The sequence below is a fragment of the Cydia pomonella genome, chromosome 28, assembly GCF_033807575.1.
Source record: "Cydia pomonella isolate Wapato2018A chromosome 28, ilCydPomo1, whole genome shotgun sequence".
Classification (NCBI taxonomy): Eukaryota; Metazoa; Arthropoda; class Insecta; order Lepidoptera; family Tortricidae; genus Cydia; species Cydia pomonella.
The window spans coordinates 251865-271988 of record NC_084730.1 but is presented as its reverse complement, the minus strand read 5'-3'; the positions used below and the strand labels follow the sequence as shown (position 1 = coordinate 271988).

Here is a 20124-nt window from a genome sequence, read left to right as displayed (position 1 = left end):
ACTATTACAGCGTCTTTTCCACACTCTACTCTACATCTCTTAAATTAGTAAAGTTAGTACTCAGCAGCAGAAGTAGCTAAGCAAGTGAAAAGCTAAAATCACCACACGTGCGATTTTGCGGGTGTCCATGGGAAACGGTAATCGCTTACCATGAGGTGGTTCGTCTGCTCGTTTGTCTATGTTATAAAAAAACTTACCTAAAATCAATGTCCGTTCAGAAGTTTAATCTAGCATTGTGGCAGCCCTAAGGAATTCAATGAAATTATTAATATTGAATGTTACGTTCGGTTATTGATTAACATCTGATAACTTGTAAGACAATGTTGATTGTAAGTGTACGTGTGTGACCATTATTCAATTATGTAAAGTTTTCAATGTTGGGTGAATTAAAAATTAGGAAGTCGTCTATGTATTTTTTGATTTCATCTATCTTTTTTTTCGATTACATTTCATCTATCTTTTTTTATCAGAGCGTTTTTGTGAGGTGTCCTACTAGTACCAAACAAACAGAAATATCGTCTAAATTATAAAGACAGTCAAATGGTGGCCAAATAAATTAGGCGTTGAATATTGAACGTGTTAGATTATTATTTATAAATTGTATTATGTATGGACCTGACCTGTTCTCTTTGACGTCCAATGTTGATAAATATTCACTTTTTAAACACTTAACTTAGTTAATCTAACAAACGCGACACCCTGAAATGTTATTGCTCATATAATTAACATAGGCGCTAACTCCACCGTATTAACAATAAATGAGTACTTAAGTAAATTAAAATGTACATCTCCCTCTACATCTCTAAGGATAATTTAATATCTTTTTTTTATATTTTATCTCTGACACTTAGAGACTTATACGTCTCTAAAGAATTTTAGTATTTGTTGGTTTTTTTTTGTGTAATTTGACATTTAGAGACAGTATCCATATCTAATAAAGTATTTATTTATTATTTCATCGATTCCATATTTGTAATTTTTATTGTTTGTAAAAAAGGACATGTAAAAGTGCCCCTGTGGCTTATTTGCTGAATAAATGTTTGATATTTGATATTTGTAACTGGTCATCGGTGGACGGCTTAAAATTCTTTTCGTTGTCTTGTTTCTGATCACTCTGTCACCCTTGTATCTATGTCTTCTATTAAATAAATAGACAAAGTCGAGTGCTATTTATCTCTTTCTAGCTGTAGATTATATTTTACATGAGAAAATTTAAAAAAATATTTCATCTCACACAAAAAGCTCCACGCCATTACATTTTTTGACTAGACAAGAATAGACATTTTGACCCGGATGCTTCATGTCTGCGCAATAAGGGTTACCAAAATAACTGTCAATAAACTGTCTTCAGTTTGGAGAAGCTTTTGTATGTATATAGTCATAAGTTTTTTTTGAAAAAAAAAAAACTGTCAATAGTGTTGAAGATAGAGAAGAAGAAATAGTACAGACATATTTTTGGCGGATTTGAATATTGGTTTAACTGTACAACTTCATATTCCAGTGATAGAGAGGTAGATAACAAAAAATTTATTTTCGATTTTCGCGGTAGGCTGTCTGCTTTCTTTGAGATGCAGTAGGTTCAGAAAATGGATTTTAAAAAAGTTGTAGCGCTTTTTAGGGTTCCGTAGCCAAATGGCAAAAAACGGAACCCTTATAGATTCGTCATGTCCGTCTGTCTGTCCGATTATGTTACCGCCACTTTTTTCCGAAACTATAAGGGCTATACTGTTCAAACTTGGTAAGTATGTATGTATGTATGGTATGTATTCTATGAACCGCATTAGGATGTTTACACAAAAATAGAAAAAAAACAATAAATTTTGGGGGTTCCCCATACTTAGAACTGAAACTCAAAAAATCTTTTTTCATCAAACCCATACGTGTGGGATATCTATGGAAAGGTCTTTAAAAATGATATTGAGGTTTCTGATATAATTTTTTTCTAAGCTGAATAGTTTGCGCGAGAGACAATTCCAAAGTGGTAAAATGTGTCCCCCCCCCCCCCCCCCCCCCGTAACTTCTAAAATAACAAAATGAAAATAAAAAAATGATATACATTGCCATGCAAACTTCCACCGAAAATTGGTTTGAACGAGATCTAGTAAGTAGTTGTTTTTTAATACATCATAAAATTTAAAAACAAAATATTCTTCATCAAACCCATACGTGTGGGGTATCTATGGATAGGTCTGCAAAAATGATATTTAGGTTTCTAATATCATTTTTTTCTAAACTGAATAGTTTGCGCGAGAGACATTTCCAAAGTGAAAAAATGTGTCCCCCTCCCCCCCCCCTGTAATTTCTAAAATAACAGAATGAAAAATCTAAAAAAAAAAATATGATATACATTACCATGCAAACTTCCACCGAAAATTGGTTTGAACGAGATCTAGTAAGTAGTTTTTTTTAATACGTCATAAATGGTACGGAACGGAACCCTTCATGGGCGAGTCGGACTCGCACTTGGCCGCTTTTATTTGGATCAAAATACGGCTGACATAAATTTAATTAGCAATTAAGGCTTTTCTCTTGGGACTTCAGCGATTCAAATCCTGAGTCCTTGATTTTAGCTTGATAGGAAAATATCACAAACATTATAAGGTCTAAAATGCTCTTGTAAATTTGGCACAAAAGCTATGAAATTTATTTCTAAAAACGAGCAATATTATGCTTCAGGAAACTCATCGATTACTTTTATTATTTTTAAAACGTACTAAAAATTAAAATTAAAAACCGTGATATATGTCCGCGCTCCCGGCGGACCGTACTTCCACCTCGCACACGGTTACGATCTGTTAGAGAATAACACGAACTTACTGCAACTTCCTCCTGCACCAAACTAACTATTTCTGTTTAGCCCAATGGTTGACTGGTAGAGAATGCCTCAAGGCGTTAAGTCCGCAATTTGTACTCTTTTTGTAAATTTGTGCAATAAAGTTTAAACAAACAAACCTTCAACCTTTATTACGTAAGTTAGGTTAAATATATTTTGACCCTCAGTTTCAAACTTGGACCCGGGTACGTCCTTAAACTACGTCCAAAAGAGAGGTATGGGCATTGTGGATGTCATCTCGCTTTGTGTGGTAGGGCACAGCACAGCGGATGTCATTCCAGATCTAGAGCAGAGCCCAACTGGGGAAGTACCTCCACCTTACAGAAAACCGCAGCCAAATAACACTAGACCCTACTCATAGTTGTGTTCCTGCCGGTGAGTAAGGTTGCCAGAGCTCTACGAGGGTGGGGAGTGTTAGGGTCGGCAACGCGCATGTAACTCCTCTGGAGTTGCGGGCGTACATAGGCTACGGAGACTGCATACCATCAGGCGGGCCGTATGCTTGTTTGCCACTGACGTAGTATAAAAAAAACTACTTCAAACTAACTGACTCGACTCGAGCAGTTTTCACAAATCAGGCATATTTCAGAGCTACCTCATCCTGTTGCTGGCGTGCATGGGAGCCTCGAAGCTGCAGCAGAGCTGGCTGGACCGCATGGTGGCGTACCATAAGAAGAACTTCCTCGAGGAGTTTTCTAGGCTTCCACCGCTTACTGGTAAATATCCTACTAATATTATATATCCGAGCTATTTCCTGTTGCTGGCGCGGAGAGCCTCGTCGCTGCAGCAGAGCTGGCTGGACCGCATGGTGGCGTACCCTGCCGTCCTATCACTAAAACCTATCTAACCCACAAATTATAGTTTTGAGATATGGGCAAAAAACGTTCAAACCCATATCTCTAGAAAATGTGTACTTTTCTTTCGGATTTCTTTTGTGCAAAAATTTAAACTAAATTTATCCTTACTTTGTTTGAAAACCATTTCCTCAAATATTATATTATTAATTAGAAAATCACAATTTTGTGTTTTAGTGTTGCAAATAATTACTAAAATATGTGCGATATTACTCCTAAAACACCGTTAAGTATACCTTAACCGTTCTTTAGAATTGAATAACATATAAAAAATAACTAAATAACGGCCAAAGTCAATTTACGTGTTTATAGTATCGTAATTGTGAATTGTGTAATAAACAAAACATAGCTTAATAACCGCAAAGGTACTGAACAATTTTATAGTATTTTATCTGTTAAAATATTACCTAGAAAACATTTGTAATAAACACGTTATTGGACTGTAACCATTTTTTAGCTATGTAATGACTATACATATTGAAGTAATTTGTATGCATTCCTATACTAAAACCCCGTTAAATGACGAACTAGTAATGCTCACTAGGTTTAAGTCTTGGAAATATTCACAAAAAAAACGTTTATTGTATTAACAAAATCATGTTAACCTGTATTATACTACTAAGTTTTAAGAGAAATTCAATATGTTAAATCACATCTGTATCGTATATGTATTTATTCGCATGCAAAAATAAAACCAAAAACTTAAAAAATACTGACGAATCAGTCGTAAACTTTTTAAAATTTTTAAAACGCAAATTGTGTCAGTCTCAAAAATGTGTTAAATTTTATATAAAAAAATGTACGTGAAGAAGTAGAGTACTAACCATTGTAAGGTGCCTGATCCATGTAAGGCCCAGTGTCTAATGAAGCCCACTTTTGAAAATGCGCCCCACGCGCTTTGATTGCCAGTTCAAAAACCTAGTAAGGCTAAATGACTACACTAAAACCTATCATTTCTCAGATCCCTACTAGTTTTTTTATACGGAATTTGTGACTTCCTGAGTTTTACTACGGTAAAAGGTAAGTTAACATGCTACTTACTAGGTTTAGAGCCATATATATCTGTAGTAATCATAATAATTGTGCCGATTTTGGAGCAGGTGGCTCTGTAATCGGGTGAGTACTTACGAGATGGACGAATAAGATAAAAAAACGAATTTCCAATAATTAGTTACCCACCTTACCTAGTAGGTTTTTATATAGGGCAGCCAAAATCAGCCTTTAACACCCTTCGCATAAAAATAAAGCATTAATCTCATGCATTATGGAATGGCTGTAGTACAATATGCGGAGATGATCAGAGGCTTCACTTTCATAATTCCGTTGAATTTGGGGACCCGCTAAAGTGTGGTAGTTTCTTAAGTTACTTGGAGTTAGTAACTATAACAAAGCTCAATTAATACCTTTTTTGATTTCGATTCCATTAATCTGCATCTTTTCTTCTGAAACTTTTTCTCGTTAAGTAGAAAAATCTAAACTTCCCTTCTAATGCATCTACTTAACTTTTTTTTAAGTTCGTCTCGTCTAAGGCCGTTGAAAAAGACGATGCGAGCCAAAACATGACCCTCCCTCTAATTCACCTTATTGATCATATCATCATATGTATCCTCGATAGCTCTATTCTTCTTATATTTTCCCGTCGCTTGGTAAGATGCCGTTAGAAAGTCCAATTCCTTCTCCTTCTCAAACTACCGCTCTATTTATTTCCATTTCTTTGTTTCCTCTCTAAAGTTCTTGAGTGTCTTTTGTACATAAACAGATTACCGTTTTGAACAGAAACGCGCTCACGAACCAATATTAACCCGGTTACCCTACTCGGCACAGTACAATTATCGCTCTTGTAAAAATACTGCAGATATGGTATATCACGGTGTTATCATTCTTGGATTTCGGTAATGCTTTCAACACGGGTGACTTCGACATCTTAGTAGGCATATTGCGCTCTCTTAATGTATCTCCTGTGACAGTGAACTAGTTTCATAGTTATTAAGTAGGGCGTCAACAGAGGTGGATTGCTCTTAATCTTTATTGTGCCTGCACAGGACGGGGCAGCGTGTTGTCTCCTGTTTCATTTCCTTACTTTATATACTCTAACACGTTATATTTCCTTCTTCTACCACTTTAAACATACTGTCAAGGCTCTTTTACTCATCTACCATAGACTATATGCACCATGAACATGAACACTAATTTAGAAAGCATTTTGATTTGGACTTTCACGTTACGGTCTCAAGGTACCTATTTAATGCCTGCATTAGGGAGGGTACGTACCCTACGCCTCTAAAAAGGGTTAAAATATCGCCTCTTTACAAGGGTAAAGGGAAAAAGTCCGATATGAAGTCTTACAGACCGATATCTCTGGTTCCTGCCGTCAGTAAGGTGCTAGAAGTAGGTCTGAACAAAAGGCTCCTATCCTTCATAGAACAGAGTGACGTGATGACTGAGAGACAATACGCATATAGGGCCGGGCGCGCCACCACCGACCTGGTGCGCGAAGTGGTGTGGCGCGTGCTGAGCGCTCGCGAAGCGGGCCAGCACGTAGCGCTGCTATGCTGCGATCTCTCGCGCGCGTTTGACACCGCAGACCACCAGCTTATAGCCGACAAACTGAGATTCTACGGTATTCGCGGACCGGTCCTGTCCCTGCTAACATCATTCATGTCTCACCGCTCGCAGGTCGTTGTCGCAGAAAACGGAAAGATCACATCATCTGAGATGACGAATGCGATGGGTGTGCCACAGGGCTCGTGCCTGTCGAATACCCTGTTCAGTTTATTGCTTAACGACCTGCCCACCGCAATACACGACGCGGAGATATATATGTATGCCGACGACGTGGCTGCCATCGTGACTGCGCCGACCACACGAGAACTGGAACACAAGTTGAACTCCGTAGTCCAGAGACTTGAGTTGTGGTTTCGGCTGAACGGCTTAGCCTTAAATAGAGATAAAACTTGTTACCTCTCATTCCAGCTCAATGGCGCGGCACCACCGACGTACTCAGTCGCTGCTGAACAAACAGCCCTGCAGATGGTCCAATCGGCTAGACTACTAGGCTTCCAAATAGACAGCGGCCTCACCTGGGACCAACATATCGATGACATATGCTCTAGGCTTGGCCGCGCATGCTTTGCGCTCCGTCGCCTCGCGAGTACCGCGTCTCGCAGCGTCGTACTATCGTGCTACTTTGCGACCGTCCACAGCCTCATCACCTATGGCGTGGAGCTGTGGGCGCGGGCTGCCGATGCCGATCGAGTCTTCAGGATGCAAAAGCGGGCGATACGCGCTATTGCGGGCGTGCCCGATGACGTGTCGTGCAGAGAGTTGTTTAAGGAATTGGATATTTTGCCCCTTCCTTGTGAACACATCTTCCAAGTTGCTCTCTTTACTTATAAAAACTACGATGCGTTTAGACAACGAGGTGTGAACGAATCCCGCGCGATGCGTAGCAACAAGCTTGCCCATCTCCTCGTCACTCCCGCCCACAAACTACGCAGATCAGAAAAGTCGGTATACATCTCGGGCCCGTCTGTGTATAATAGACTACCTGACACAATAAAAAAAGATGCAACTTCTGCGGTGGTCTTCAAAGCTAAATTACGCAAGTGGCTTCTTAATCATCTATTTTATTCTGTAAACGAGTTCTACGAACTCCCAATGATATAATTAATCTCTCTAGTCAGTATTTAAATGTGTTACTGAAATAATTCAATGTGTATATTAAAATGAAATAATATTTCAATTAATTTTAAAGATATAGAATGTACCTGACATGTAACTTGGCGTTATTAATAAAGTATTTGTATTTGTATTTGTATTTGTATTTGTATTTGGTAAATCCACTGAAGTTATAGTGATAGGTCAAAGTGTTCTGCCAGGACTGATTTTAGTACTCTACCTGCCATTATTTTTAACGGTACCTATTTAGATTTCCTACTCTCCCCAGGTCTCGTAAATCTCGCTGTTTCTCTATCATAGATACCTCAGATGAGCGAGTTTAGAAGGAATTTTTTTGATATAAAAGCATCACTCCGCAGAGTTCGAAACATTACGCCACTAAGATTGCCTTAGCTCATTCCCTCTTACTAACTATATTAATTTATGCTGACACTTGCTACTTAGACCTTTGGAAGACCAACTCAATATGTTTGAGCAATTCCAGAACTCTCTATTAAGTATATAGTTGCTTTTTAAATTAGATCATGTCTTCGTAGTGACCATGTTCTCGCTACGTAGAAATCCACTACCGACGTGAATTATCATTGGTTTATCGTTCTCCATTTTTGTATGTAAATCGTAGCACTTACTTTCGGTTTCCGGTTTTTTTTTTTATATAAGCATGCATCAATCAGTCACCGAATAAAAAAGACAACTTACAGCGCACGGCGCATTGTTAAACTGTCTGCCTTACGTAATAAAATTCAAGGGAATATGTTTTACACTTAGCGGGGTTTTAGCGTGGCATTGTTGGTTGGCCGTGTTTAACTGTTGTTTTATTATTCTTTTTCTCAAACATAATTACCCGTTAAGCACACTAAATAGGTTTTAGTGATGTATTTGTTACATGAATTGCAATAGAAGTCTTTTACACAAACGGTTAAAGAACGTTAGCCATGTTTAAGCATAGTAACTGTTTTTTTGTGTAGTATTTAATGAAAAAAAATTTACTTGATAAAACATATTAATAGTTTTTCCAAGTAAATGTGTTTTAGCTATGTATAACGTAAAAGATTAATTAAAATAAAAAACTGGCTAAGCGCTTTTATATTACTTATAGAAGAATAATGTAGGTTTGCGATTTTATAGTATTGAGAAGTATCAAATTATAATGCAGTTAGCGTGTTAGGTCGAGTCTGTATCTCCGTAACTACAACAGATAAAAATATGATTCCAAGACCAGTCGATAGAGAATTCTTTTCTCTTTTAGAATATTTGTCCAAATGAAAACTGGTATTATGCAGCTTTGAGCGGTTTTAGAGATAGGACGGCAGTACCATAAGAAGGGTATGTTACGATTGTGGTAAGTGTCATTAGGGAAAAACAAATTAGGCCAAAACGAAATCGGCCATTGTGGAATAGGGCAACCACAATTCGGCCATACGAGTGTTAGGGCAAGTGATGGTTATGCCAAATAATGTTAAACTTTAGGCATTCCGATATAGATCCTGATTGTACACCTTTTGTTACGTAATATCTAAATAACAAGTATTGGTTTCTATTAGCACGTCTTCTCATCTTGCCTTTTAATAATGAGGTCGCAAGCGTGCGTCCCCGGTAATATGTGACGAGAAAGGACTGTTTTTAAAAATTCATCAAAAAGATATGCTGGTAAATTATACAAAATGATGTATAAGAACAGTTTCAGCAAATGTTGTAGATTGTTTAAGTATCAAAATTACGTTGAAATTAAGTCGATTTTCAGGGAAATTGTCACTTGTTTAGAAGTAATTTCTGGAGGAACTTGATTTCGCCTAACGTCATTTACACCACTTCACATCTATAATAACAAAAATGTAGTTTTTTAAGTTCAAGTACAGGATATGTGTAATACAAAATTACCATTTTTAGCAGTCCAAACTTTACGAAATTTACAAATTAGATCGACAAAATCAGTGCTTTACGGGCGTTTACCTAAGCGTCTATCAGAAAAAAAAATCATTACTAATTAAGTGAGTCTGTTTTCAAATTTTTTTTTTATTAAAATGAAAGATAACAAGACGTGCTAATAGAAACCAGTACTTGTTATTTCTAATACTTAACAAAAGGTGTATAATTTTATCGACTAAATCTATCAATTTGACATTTTTGCGACTAAAATCGATAACGGGCTCTTAACGTTCGGTCAACACTGCTACCTACCAGGCCAGATCGGTCGTCTAATGTTTTGATGATTGCAGTGACGGTCGAGAAGGCTCCGGCCGGGTTTGTTGACTCGCCTAAATGGAACAGAGAATCCGTGCTGCGGCTTGTCATGTTGGTTGAGGTATGGTATTCATTGATCACACATCATCATCTATCAGATATTCGCTTCGATTCTTTACTAACAAGAGACACGTAACGAAACAAAATTGATTTCTAAGGTAAGTATACGACACGAGCGTGTATGAGGAATGTTATGAGAGTGAAGGAAGCGAAAGAGGTATGTCAGGATCGTAGCAAGTGGAAATCCGTGGTATCTGCCTACACCTCCGGGAAATAGACGTGATTATATGTATGTAGGTACGTGGTTTATGGGTTCCGTACCCAGAGGGTAAAACGGGACCCTATTTACTAAGACTCCACTGCCCGTTTGTCTGTCCGTCTGTCACCAGGCTGTATAGTAGCGAATTCCAAAGTGTAGTATGACGTCATTAATAGGTACGACTGAAAAGCTAAAATTATTTTACTGAAAGAAAGAGTCCGCGAAGAAACGCAAAACACAAACCTGACAACTGACAATTACATTTGAAATTTATGACTGTCTATGACAACCACACAATTTAAATTTTATACATAAACCCCCTTAATCATAAACTTGTACTGAAGTTACGATGCCGCTAATCATCGTTTGTCCCTTTCTGACGTATTGGTATGAGGGAAAGCGACAAACGATGATTAGCGGCATCGTAACTTTAGTACACGTTTATGAATAAGGGGGAAAATGTTTTACCTTATACATAGTAATGACGTCACATATCCAGTTTACACTTTTTAACGATTGTCTAAGAAATTAATGGGGAAATTAAGTATCTTAGGTACTCATTACAATTTCGATGTCACCCACTTTACAAATTTTGAAATGTCAAATTTCATGCTTTGAAAGTGGGTCCTTGTTGTTCTACGAAGTGTGCAGAAATGATAGGTTTCTGCTGAAGAGCATTTTACTTTCCAAGTACGTTATCGTTATTAAATTATTTTTTTACGATAAACAATTAAAATTTGGTTTAAAATGGATTTGTTGTACAATTTCCATTTTGATATTTAACTATTCATTCCATAAATATCTATACTTTTACTTAAATTTCTAATTGAAAGTACCCTCAATAAATACCTACTTTAAAATTAGGTACTTAGTCATGTTTTATTTAACAAAACACATGTATTTTACTTTTCTCGTATTCGACATGAAAAGATAACGACTTGAATTTTGACAACCCTTAAATAGCCGAAAGGGATAGTTATAGTGCATTAGAAAGCGACAGCACGATTCGTCCCTGAATCGCTGTCAAACTTCGGTTTTGTAGGAAGTGTCATTTCTGTACGGTTCTATTATTTATTCTGCGCCAGAGTTAAAAAACTAATGGTAAATATGTACTTGTTTTACTGGATTTGTCTATACTATACCATTACTGGTGCCAGTCCCTTCATAGGGGTGTTTAGTATAATAGTTGTACTGTGTACCAGGTGTTGGATGCGCGACAGGCACGGCAAGCTATCCGCCGCGCGCTGTCTCCCTCTCGCCGCTTCGACCTGCCCCCTGGGAAGAATACCTTCGACCTCTTCCCCAGCTGGAGTAAGGTAAGTAAGACCAACTCAAATTATTTATTCATTAAACTTTTTTTGCTTAAATACAAGTAAAAAGAACAAAAGGCGGACTTAATTATATTATCTACCAATCAACCACTGAGCCAAAAAGAACTTTGCTAAGGTGGGTGCAGTGTGAAAACCCACCCCTACCCTTATATAACTCACGCCTTCCCAAAATCATAACTCACGGCGATCGATCGGGAACGCTGGGCAGTATGGGATCTGTCACCGAGCTAGACACATATTGCGAGATTTGCGAGTGAGTGTCCCGATCTCTGCTCGGGCAAAAAGAGCTCGAAAGAGTGAAGTTCTACAAATCTACACCCTCCGTGTGGCGTGTGCCTCCCGAAACGTGAGTGAACGAGTGAAAAACTTTTATATGGTGGAAAAGATTTTTGTTCCTATTCCGTTACATGTTATGACTGGCTTGTATTAGTTGCGCACAAAGCGGTCAGACTCGTACTAAACGCGATTAAACCAAGTAACTAAGTCATTTAGGATTCTGAATTGGGTATGGTGTGTGAAGCGCTTTACTATTGCTACAGCAGAAACTTCTTCTTAAAGAGATTAAGATAGTTTATTGTTTAAGTAGCCATATTACAATACGCTTATGAACGTCAAGTAAAGCTAATACACCGGTTCTAACCCTACACCTCTGGCCTGAGAAGATTTAAATCTCCCCTCAATTGTAGGAGGGCATCCCCATATGAACCGGCGTTAAACTCAGCGGGACACATCTTTTCAAAACATTAAATCTCATGTTATTTAGTAGATAATGGGTATATACAGAGGATTACTATAACAAGCTTAAATCTAAAATGGGCCCTTGAGGCATTGTACCAAGGATGCTGGCGGCATTTTCTCGTTGTATCGCAATACTGATACGTTGTGCGAGGAAGCCGCCAGCTCTTGGGTCACCAGTTACGTCATCCAGACGTTTTGCGATTTCGCCACATTTAGTAGATATTTTTATTTTCAAAATTACCGTTTTCGTAGTCACCCTAATGCTTACATTTTTTTTATACGCTTAGGACCACCCGAACCACTTCTATTACGACGACATGGTCCAATACGACGAGAAAATGACTAACGCGCCCCAAGACGACGTCGTGACAGATGACACCGTCGTGTACATCTCCAACCCGGTCGAGGCCCGCTTGCCTGCTTCGAGGATCACTGTCAGACTGTTACGGTATGGCAATAAAATATTATTTACATAGGTCACTAAATAAGTTTTGCAATAGATAAATAGTACCTGGGCGACCGAGCTTTGCTCGGTTATAACTATTTATTGTAATATGGTGGTGTATAGGTGATAATCTTAACTACATTTTTTTACTAAAACAATAAAATTAAAATATTATATATAAGCTTGAACATATAAAAAAAAAAATTAGTTCACCGGGCGAGATTCGAACCCGTAACACTCGTTTAGCAGTCCGCGTCTTAACCCGCTGGACCAAATGGACAGTGGCCGGCAACACGAAATTAGCGACCATATTCTGCGTCGAAAGAAAAACGCATGAAAACTCGAAAACACGCGTTTTCCCAAACATAAGACTAATCTTGATAGATTGTATACACCCAAAAACCCCCATATACCAAATTTCAGCGAAATCGTTAGAGCCGTTTCCGAGATCACAGAAATATATACATATATACAAGAATTGCTCGTTTAAGGGTATAAGATAAAACAAACAGGTGGCCTATCACATTACTTACTTATACTTTCTAAAACGATATTACCATAGACAATGATTGGCTGGAAAACGTTTACTTTCTTTTTAATTTACTTATTAAAAAATCTTAAATTTGTAAGAAATTAAAATGTTGTATAAAATATGCGTAAATCGTCCTTAGCCCACGTCGACGTTTTCAAAGTTTAAATCTATTTCTTAATAAGTAAATTTAAAAATAAAGTAAACGATTTCCGCTCAACCATCGTGTATGGAAATATAGTTTTAAAATATATATGTGATAGGCCTCATCTTCATTGTTTCATATTTGTCTATCGCAAACTTATCTAGTGACCTACGTATTTAAGTGTAGTGCATCCACCATGTTCACGGAAGCACGAGTAGACAGTTTCAATGCTATGCTGCGTAAAAAGATGGCATCGCTTCTGAACAGAATACGTGGCAGCCTGAACAGCCATCTGAAGACATTAGCTGTAAGGAATGAGTGCTCAATAATGCAACACTTAATTAATAATACGTTGCCATTAGTGAGTTACATATTAGTTTTTAGGTTTGAGCTATTAACTTATTTACAATAACAATATACATAATGGATATATACAGATGATTACTATAACTAGCATATATCTAAAATAGGCCCTTGAGGCATTGTACCAAGGATGCTGGCGGCATTTCCTCGTTGTATCGCAATACTGATACGTTGTGCGAGGAAGCCGTCAGCTCTTCGGTTTCGCGATTTCTCCAAAAAACTTGTGCGCGCTGGGACCCCATGGACCTAGAGTTTCAACGCCAAATTGTACAAAATGGTACTGGTGCGCCCGCTTTTACATTAGTCCATTGGAGGTGGGACGGTGCCAGTGTGTCTACGCAGGTAGCATCCCACATTAGCTTTACGTTTTAGGTTTTAGCTTTAATTATACTGACAAATTTGTCGATCTTGTCTGAATAAATAAACGTTATTATTATTATTAAGTAAGAAAAATAAATAAAATGAAGGAAAATTATACCCGAAAAAAATTGTCTATAATCACGTTCACATTAGAGAGAAACCATACTCGTGCAAATTGTGCAAAAAGCAACTCAATTTTCAAATAGACGGGATGTATTGCCACCATTGAACTATTATTACTACGTATTTGTATGGATTGATATGAATCAGAATCAGAATCAGAAATGGTTTATTTTCATAGTTAAGTATCAGTTAGGTACAATTTGTGTCCCTGCTCCCGCTCGAGTCTCAGGGGTGTAAGCTTGCTTAAGTCTAGGTGAGATCAGTGCAAGTGTGGTGTATTTGATTTATGTTAGTTACTTTATATAAGGACAACTATCATTTAAACTTCTTTGTTGGTTTGTTGGGTTCTTAATAACTACTTAAAACTAACTTACAATCTATGTGACCTAGGAACTGCTGCTCTTGTACTGAGTGGTCTCCTGCGGTCTTTCTTATTTACAATATACGGAATGTCTCCTATTCTATGGTTAGTGAGTAAAGGATTAAATTGACCGTAGCCGAGATATGCGTCACCTGGGGTATCAAGGTCCGCTATGTTCAGCTGTTTCAATTTATCCAGCATATCTTGATGCAGGTCGTGGACACGAATGTGCCACGGGTCCCAATCTAATGTGTCCCACAGCATTTCAGTAGGAGTGCGTCGCGGGAACTGTGCTGCTGATTTTAAAGCCATACGGTATTGCCTCTCTACTTTGAGCAAGTTAGTTTTGCTATACCGTGGCAGAAGTTGAACGATACCATAGTCCAGTACCGGTAACAGACATGCTTGAATGATGGCAAGTTTCACTGTAATGTCTGTTTTTGCATGATAGCCAATGATTGACCTAAGGGCTCCACGTATACGCTTTGCCTTTGTCGTTACCAGGTTCGTGTGTGGTCCCATCGTCATTGTTTTATCAAAAATAACTCCGAGGTACTTTGTTTCTTTTTTATACGGCAAAGTCTGGTCTTTCAGTTTAACCGTTGGTTTGTAACCCCTTTTTCTGGTAAACATGACGCAGTCCGTCTTTTCGACATTGCACTTCAGCCCCCAACGCTCATAATAATCGATGACAGTTTCCGCTGCCCATTCTGCTCTGGTTGTAGCCTGGTCTGGACGGGCTGCCCTGTTCAGCACACAAAGGTCGTCTGCATATTGCGACAACTTGATACCTTGTAGTCTGTCATGTTCGTCCCATATATCGTGCACATACAAATTGAAAATAACAGGCCCAAGAATGGAGCCCTGCGGGACACCGTGTGGGACGTGCATCTCTTCTCCTATGGTGGTGCGAAACTTGCCTCGCACTGTCCGATTCATCAGATAGTTTTCTATCGTTTTTATTAAGTTATTTTCAACATTTTTAGTTTGTAACTTCTTGATAAGACCGCGATGATTGATCGAGTCGAATGCCTTACTTAAATCAGTCGATATCATTGCTACACTGTCTTTTACATCAAGCGCGTCGGTTATAAATTTCCCGGTGCGTAGTATCTGTGTGCCAGTACCTCGTGCTTGTGTGAACCCATGTTGAAACGGTGGTTGTAGTCGACGGCTAATATCCCGTAACCTTGTCAGTATTAACCTTTCACACAGTTTACCCATAATATTGAGTAAGGTTATGGGTCTATATGATTTGGCATCTCTGTGGTTCTTCCCTGATTTGTGTAGGAAAATACACTCCCCTTGCTTCCAACGCCTAGGGAAGTAGCCTGTGGAGAGCACGTAGTTTGCTACCTTTTTATATGCCTCAAGAAATGCTTGTCCTCCGAGTTTTAGCGCGTCCGCTCTTAGTTGGTCCGGGCCAGGCGCTTTTTTGTTCTTAAACCTTCTAAGTGCTATTTTAATTTCGTCAGTGGACGTCAGATCGAGTGGGTAAAACGGAGTTGTCTTCTCTGTCCCTTCATCTTCCGGTGAAATAATCGCTTCCTTGACGATAGCCGCATCTACAAGCACGTCAATGGTTTCTTTTTCAGTGTTGCAGTTTGAGATCTGCGGTAATTTTTGTGGGGGCATTTTCATGCTGCGTTGGATGCGCCACATATGACTTCTATTATTTCTTGGATCTTCGAGAATCTTAAGCCAAGATTCCTCTTGAAGAGTGCGCAATGCAATGGACACTTCGCGTTTCAGTCTATTGTGTTCTCGGCGTAGAGCTGGTTGTCGTAGTTGATTGTGTCGCAAACGCCATGCTTTGTTGCGAGCAGCGTTCCTATCCATGATGAGTTGCTTGATCTCCGCCGGTAAGTGATCTCGTCTGCAATGTTCTTTTAGCGGAGCCAGTTCATTCAGCGCTGCAGTCAGGGAGGTTTCCAACCGTTCTATAAACGTGTCACAGTCTGCATCGCTGTTAATTTCCCCGAGATGTCCCATGGTTTCGGAAAAAATAACCTCGTATCTTTTGGAGAGTTGTTCGTTTTCGTAGACAGCTTTCATGTTTCGCATTAGCTTTGCCTCTCGAGCCACATCGATGTGTAGATCGAGCAACCAAGGTAAATGATCTGAGCCAATAGATTCGATGCCTCTTGCTGTGACTCTGTCTAGATGTTGTGACTCATGCGTGAGAATTGCGGTGTCTAGTATACCGTTACCTTGACTATTTGGTCTCGATGGCAGTCCAGTGTTGGAAAACGAACAAACATTTTCCTGGAGCAGTCGTTTAACAAGTGTACCGAGGCCTCTGTCACGTGTGTGGCCTAATATTCTCATTTGAAGATTCATGTCTCCTATTACGATGGCACTACTTTCGCGCAGAGATCACAGGGGTTACAGAGAGGGCGCTAGTGTGCCGCGGCTAACATCGACTCTTACAAAAATAAACTTTAAAAATACTAAATAGTGCCTAAAAAGTGATTGAAATAAAACAAAATGGAAAAGACAAAGTGTTTTTCAATATACAGTGTGGACTTTAATTAATACAGCAAGTGTACGGAAATAATCGTTAATAAAGTGGTGCAAAACAAACATTACTTGTGACCGCGATTTAAAGAACTGGAATGTGGAATATCTGTCAGAACTTAATAAAAACGTGAAACAGTGTGAAACACATTACATCCAAAGACAATTGTGATATATTAATCAATAAAAACACCAACCTATTCGTAAAAAAAACACTATTTCATTATTTAATTTGTTAAATAAATCACAACTACCGACGATTACAACGCTATCTATCTCATCTTATGCGAACTATACAGTAATAAAGTAAACAAGATCAGGATAGATCGTTGATCTACAACTTAACTGATAGGCTTGCAAGTGCAACACATTACTACTAGAGGGCGCGGAAATCAAATCTAAATAAGATGGATGACTTACATAAATTGATATCAGAGATGAGAACTGATTTAAACAAAAAGCTCACATCTATAGATTCACAATTTAATCAAATGGAAGAAAAAATTACAACAAAAATAACTCATCATATAGATAAAAAAATGGAAGAGTTCAACCAGGACTTGGGAAATATAAAAATAAAAATAGAAAATCAAGAAAAAAGACTATATACTTTAGAGAAGAGCAGCGTCCAAAGAAATGTTGTTATTTTTGGAGTCGATGAAAACGAAAAATCTTACTTCCAACTTCAAGAAAATATAATGGATATTATTCGTAACCAATTAAAAGTGGAAATTCAAGAATATGAAATACAGTCGATTAGAAGGATGGGTAAAAAAAGCGGTCGCTCCAGGCCTATCTCAGTCGCGTTTACTACATTGGGAAAAAAAATAAAAATTCTCCAAAATAAGAAAAAATTGACAAACACGAATATATACATAAAAGAAGAGTTTCCTGCAAATATACTTAAAATAAGGGAGGATCTCAAAACACAACAACGAAATGAAATCGAAAATGGAAACATAGCTTTCATAAAGTATGACAAATTAATTGTTAAGAAAAATAATAAAGAAGCAAATACCAACAAACGACCGTTGCCTACATCACCACCCCAGAATATACAGAATATACAGAACCACCCAGAAGCGTCTAATAATCAGAATAGAAAAAACAAAGATGTAATTCAAACAAATAAGAAACATAAACCACATCAGATTAGTATGTCATCTTACGTAACTCGGAACAGCGACTGCGACGCGTGACGTCACGAGGCCCCCTCCACTTATAAGTATACTAATACAAACAATCATGAAAACCGAAATAAATATATTCTCCCAATACGGGTGGTCGCCGAGGGAGAATTAGACCAAAACCCTCCAGCAATACAAAACTCTACACAAACGATGAAATTAAAAAATAAAAAACCATATCTGAATATCTGCACTCTTAATGTAAGATCTATAGTGTGCACCACAAGACAAACTCAACTATTGCATGCTTTGGAAAATATAAATTGTGATATCCTGGGCCTTTCCGAGACCAGATATAGAACCACTGAAATATTCGAAAAGGATGAACATATTTTTATGTACAGCGGAAGCGAAAGTGGCTACAGTGGCGTTGGTTTTATGCTGAAAAGTCATATGAAACCATATATAGAAGAGTTTATACCTATTTCAGACCGAGTAGCCAGACTCGATATAAATATTCAAAACACAAAAATACACATAATTCAAGTCTACGCCCCGACAGAAAAATCGAAAGAGAACGTGACACAACTTTTCTACGACAACTTAAATACAGCTTTATTTAAAACAGGAGCCAATACAATCATCATGGGTGACTTTAACGCAAAAGTAGGTACCGCTAAAACCGAAGATAGATGTATAATGGGCAAGTGGGGCTATGATGCTAAAAGGAGCAAAAAAGGAAAAATACTAATTCATTTTTGTATAGAAAAACGCTTCCACATTATGAACTCGTACTTTAAGAAAAATAAAAAACAAAAATGGACGTGGTGTTCACCTAATAACAAAACATACAACGAAATCGACTATTTTTTAACCAATAATAAAAACAGAGTAAGGGATATAAATGTCATAAGCACCTCTCACCCCACAGACCACCGTATGATACGCGCAAAGTACGTAATTGATACCCAAACTAAATCAAGAAAGTCGTTCAAAGGTAGAGTAAACACCTTGACCCCACTGGAAAAACAAAATCTCGTTACTCATTTTACCGATATATCGACATCTCTTCCTATAACTAACGATGTACAAAAATCATACAGCAACATAACAAACTCTATAAAAATGGCAGAGTCACTAATAAAGAAAGATTGCACGCACCCTTTAAATAGAGTGAGTATTTGCCCCTATACCGCTCAACTCATGGAACGTCGGACTTATTTAAAGGAAAAGAAAAATAAAACAAAAATTGAGAAAAATGAACTGTCAAAGCTCTACAGAAAAATAAAGCGAAAGCTGAAAAAACAAGAATACAACAATAAAATGAAAATAATTGAAGAAGAACTAGTGACACGTTGCTCTGTGAAAAAAGGACAAAAACGTTTAAATGATAACCGAAACTGGATTCCATCTTTAATCTCAAAAACAGGAGAAAGTGTATCACAAAGAAACGATTTGGTAGAGACTGCTACAATATTTTATGAAGACCTATATCGACACAGAAATCACCACACCACTGAGAAACTCACAACAAGACAATCCGAATATGACTCTTTAGATGTTCCATTATTAATAGAAAGTGAAATAAGCCAGGCCATAAAATTGCTCAAGACTTCAAAGAGCCCAGGTAGCGACGGAATTACTAATGACATCCTAAAAAGTCTAATAGAGCCCCTAACTCCGATAATAACAAATCTTTTTAACCGCATCATAATAAGCGAGACAATACCATCAGAATGGGAAACTTCAATCATTACACTATTGTACAAAAAAGGAAATCCCAAAGATATTGGAAACTACCGGCCAATTAGTTTACTGCAAACAACATATAAGTTATTTACGCAAGTTCTCCAAAAAAGGATTATGCCAATCTTAAATGTCAATCAACCGAAAGAACAAGCAGGCTTTCGTTCAGGATTTTCCACTACCGACCATATATTTACCGTAACACAGATAATAGAAAAGTTCCAGGAATACGGGAGAGAGCTTTACTTAGCTTTCGTTGATTATTCGAAAGCTTTTGACTCTATTTCACACGCAGCTCTTTGGAAAACTCTACAGCAACAGGGAGTACCATCTAAATACATAAATATATTAGAAGAGATATACAGAAGAGGGCGAGCTAAAATAAAATTAGAGAGAGAAGGAAGGTCTTTCAAAATACAGCGTGGAGTTCGACAAGGTGACCCGATATCCCCAAACCTATTTACTGCTCTC

General features: G+C 37.9%; 1 protein-coding gene across 1 annotated transcript in view; it reads left to right on the top strand.

The window, feature by feature from the left end:
- Positions 1–295: 295 nt before the first annotated feature.
- Positions 296–20124, top strand: part of LOC133533096 (uncharacterized) — a 28753-nt gene continuing 8924 nt past the window's right edge. The window contains exons 1-5 of the mRNA XM_061872048.1: positions 296–329; positions 3423–3549; positions 9585–9670; positions 11071–11184; positions 12225–12385. Coding sequence (XP_061728032.1) covers positions 321–329; positions 3423–3549; positions 9585–9670; positions 11071–11184; positions 12225–12385 — 497 coding nt within the window. The 5' untranslated portion in view covers positions 296–320. The remainder of the gene's footprint in view (positions 330–3422; positions 3550–9584; positions 9671–11070; positions 11185–12224; positions 12386–20124) is intronic.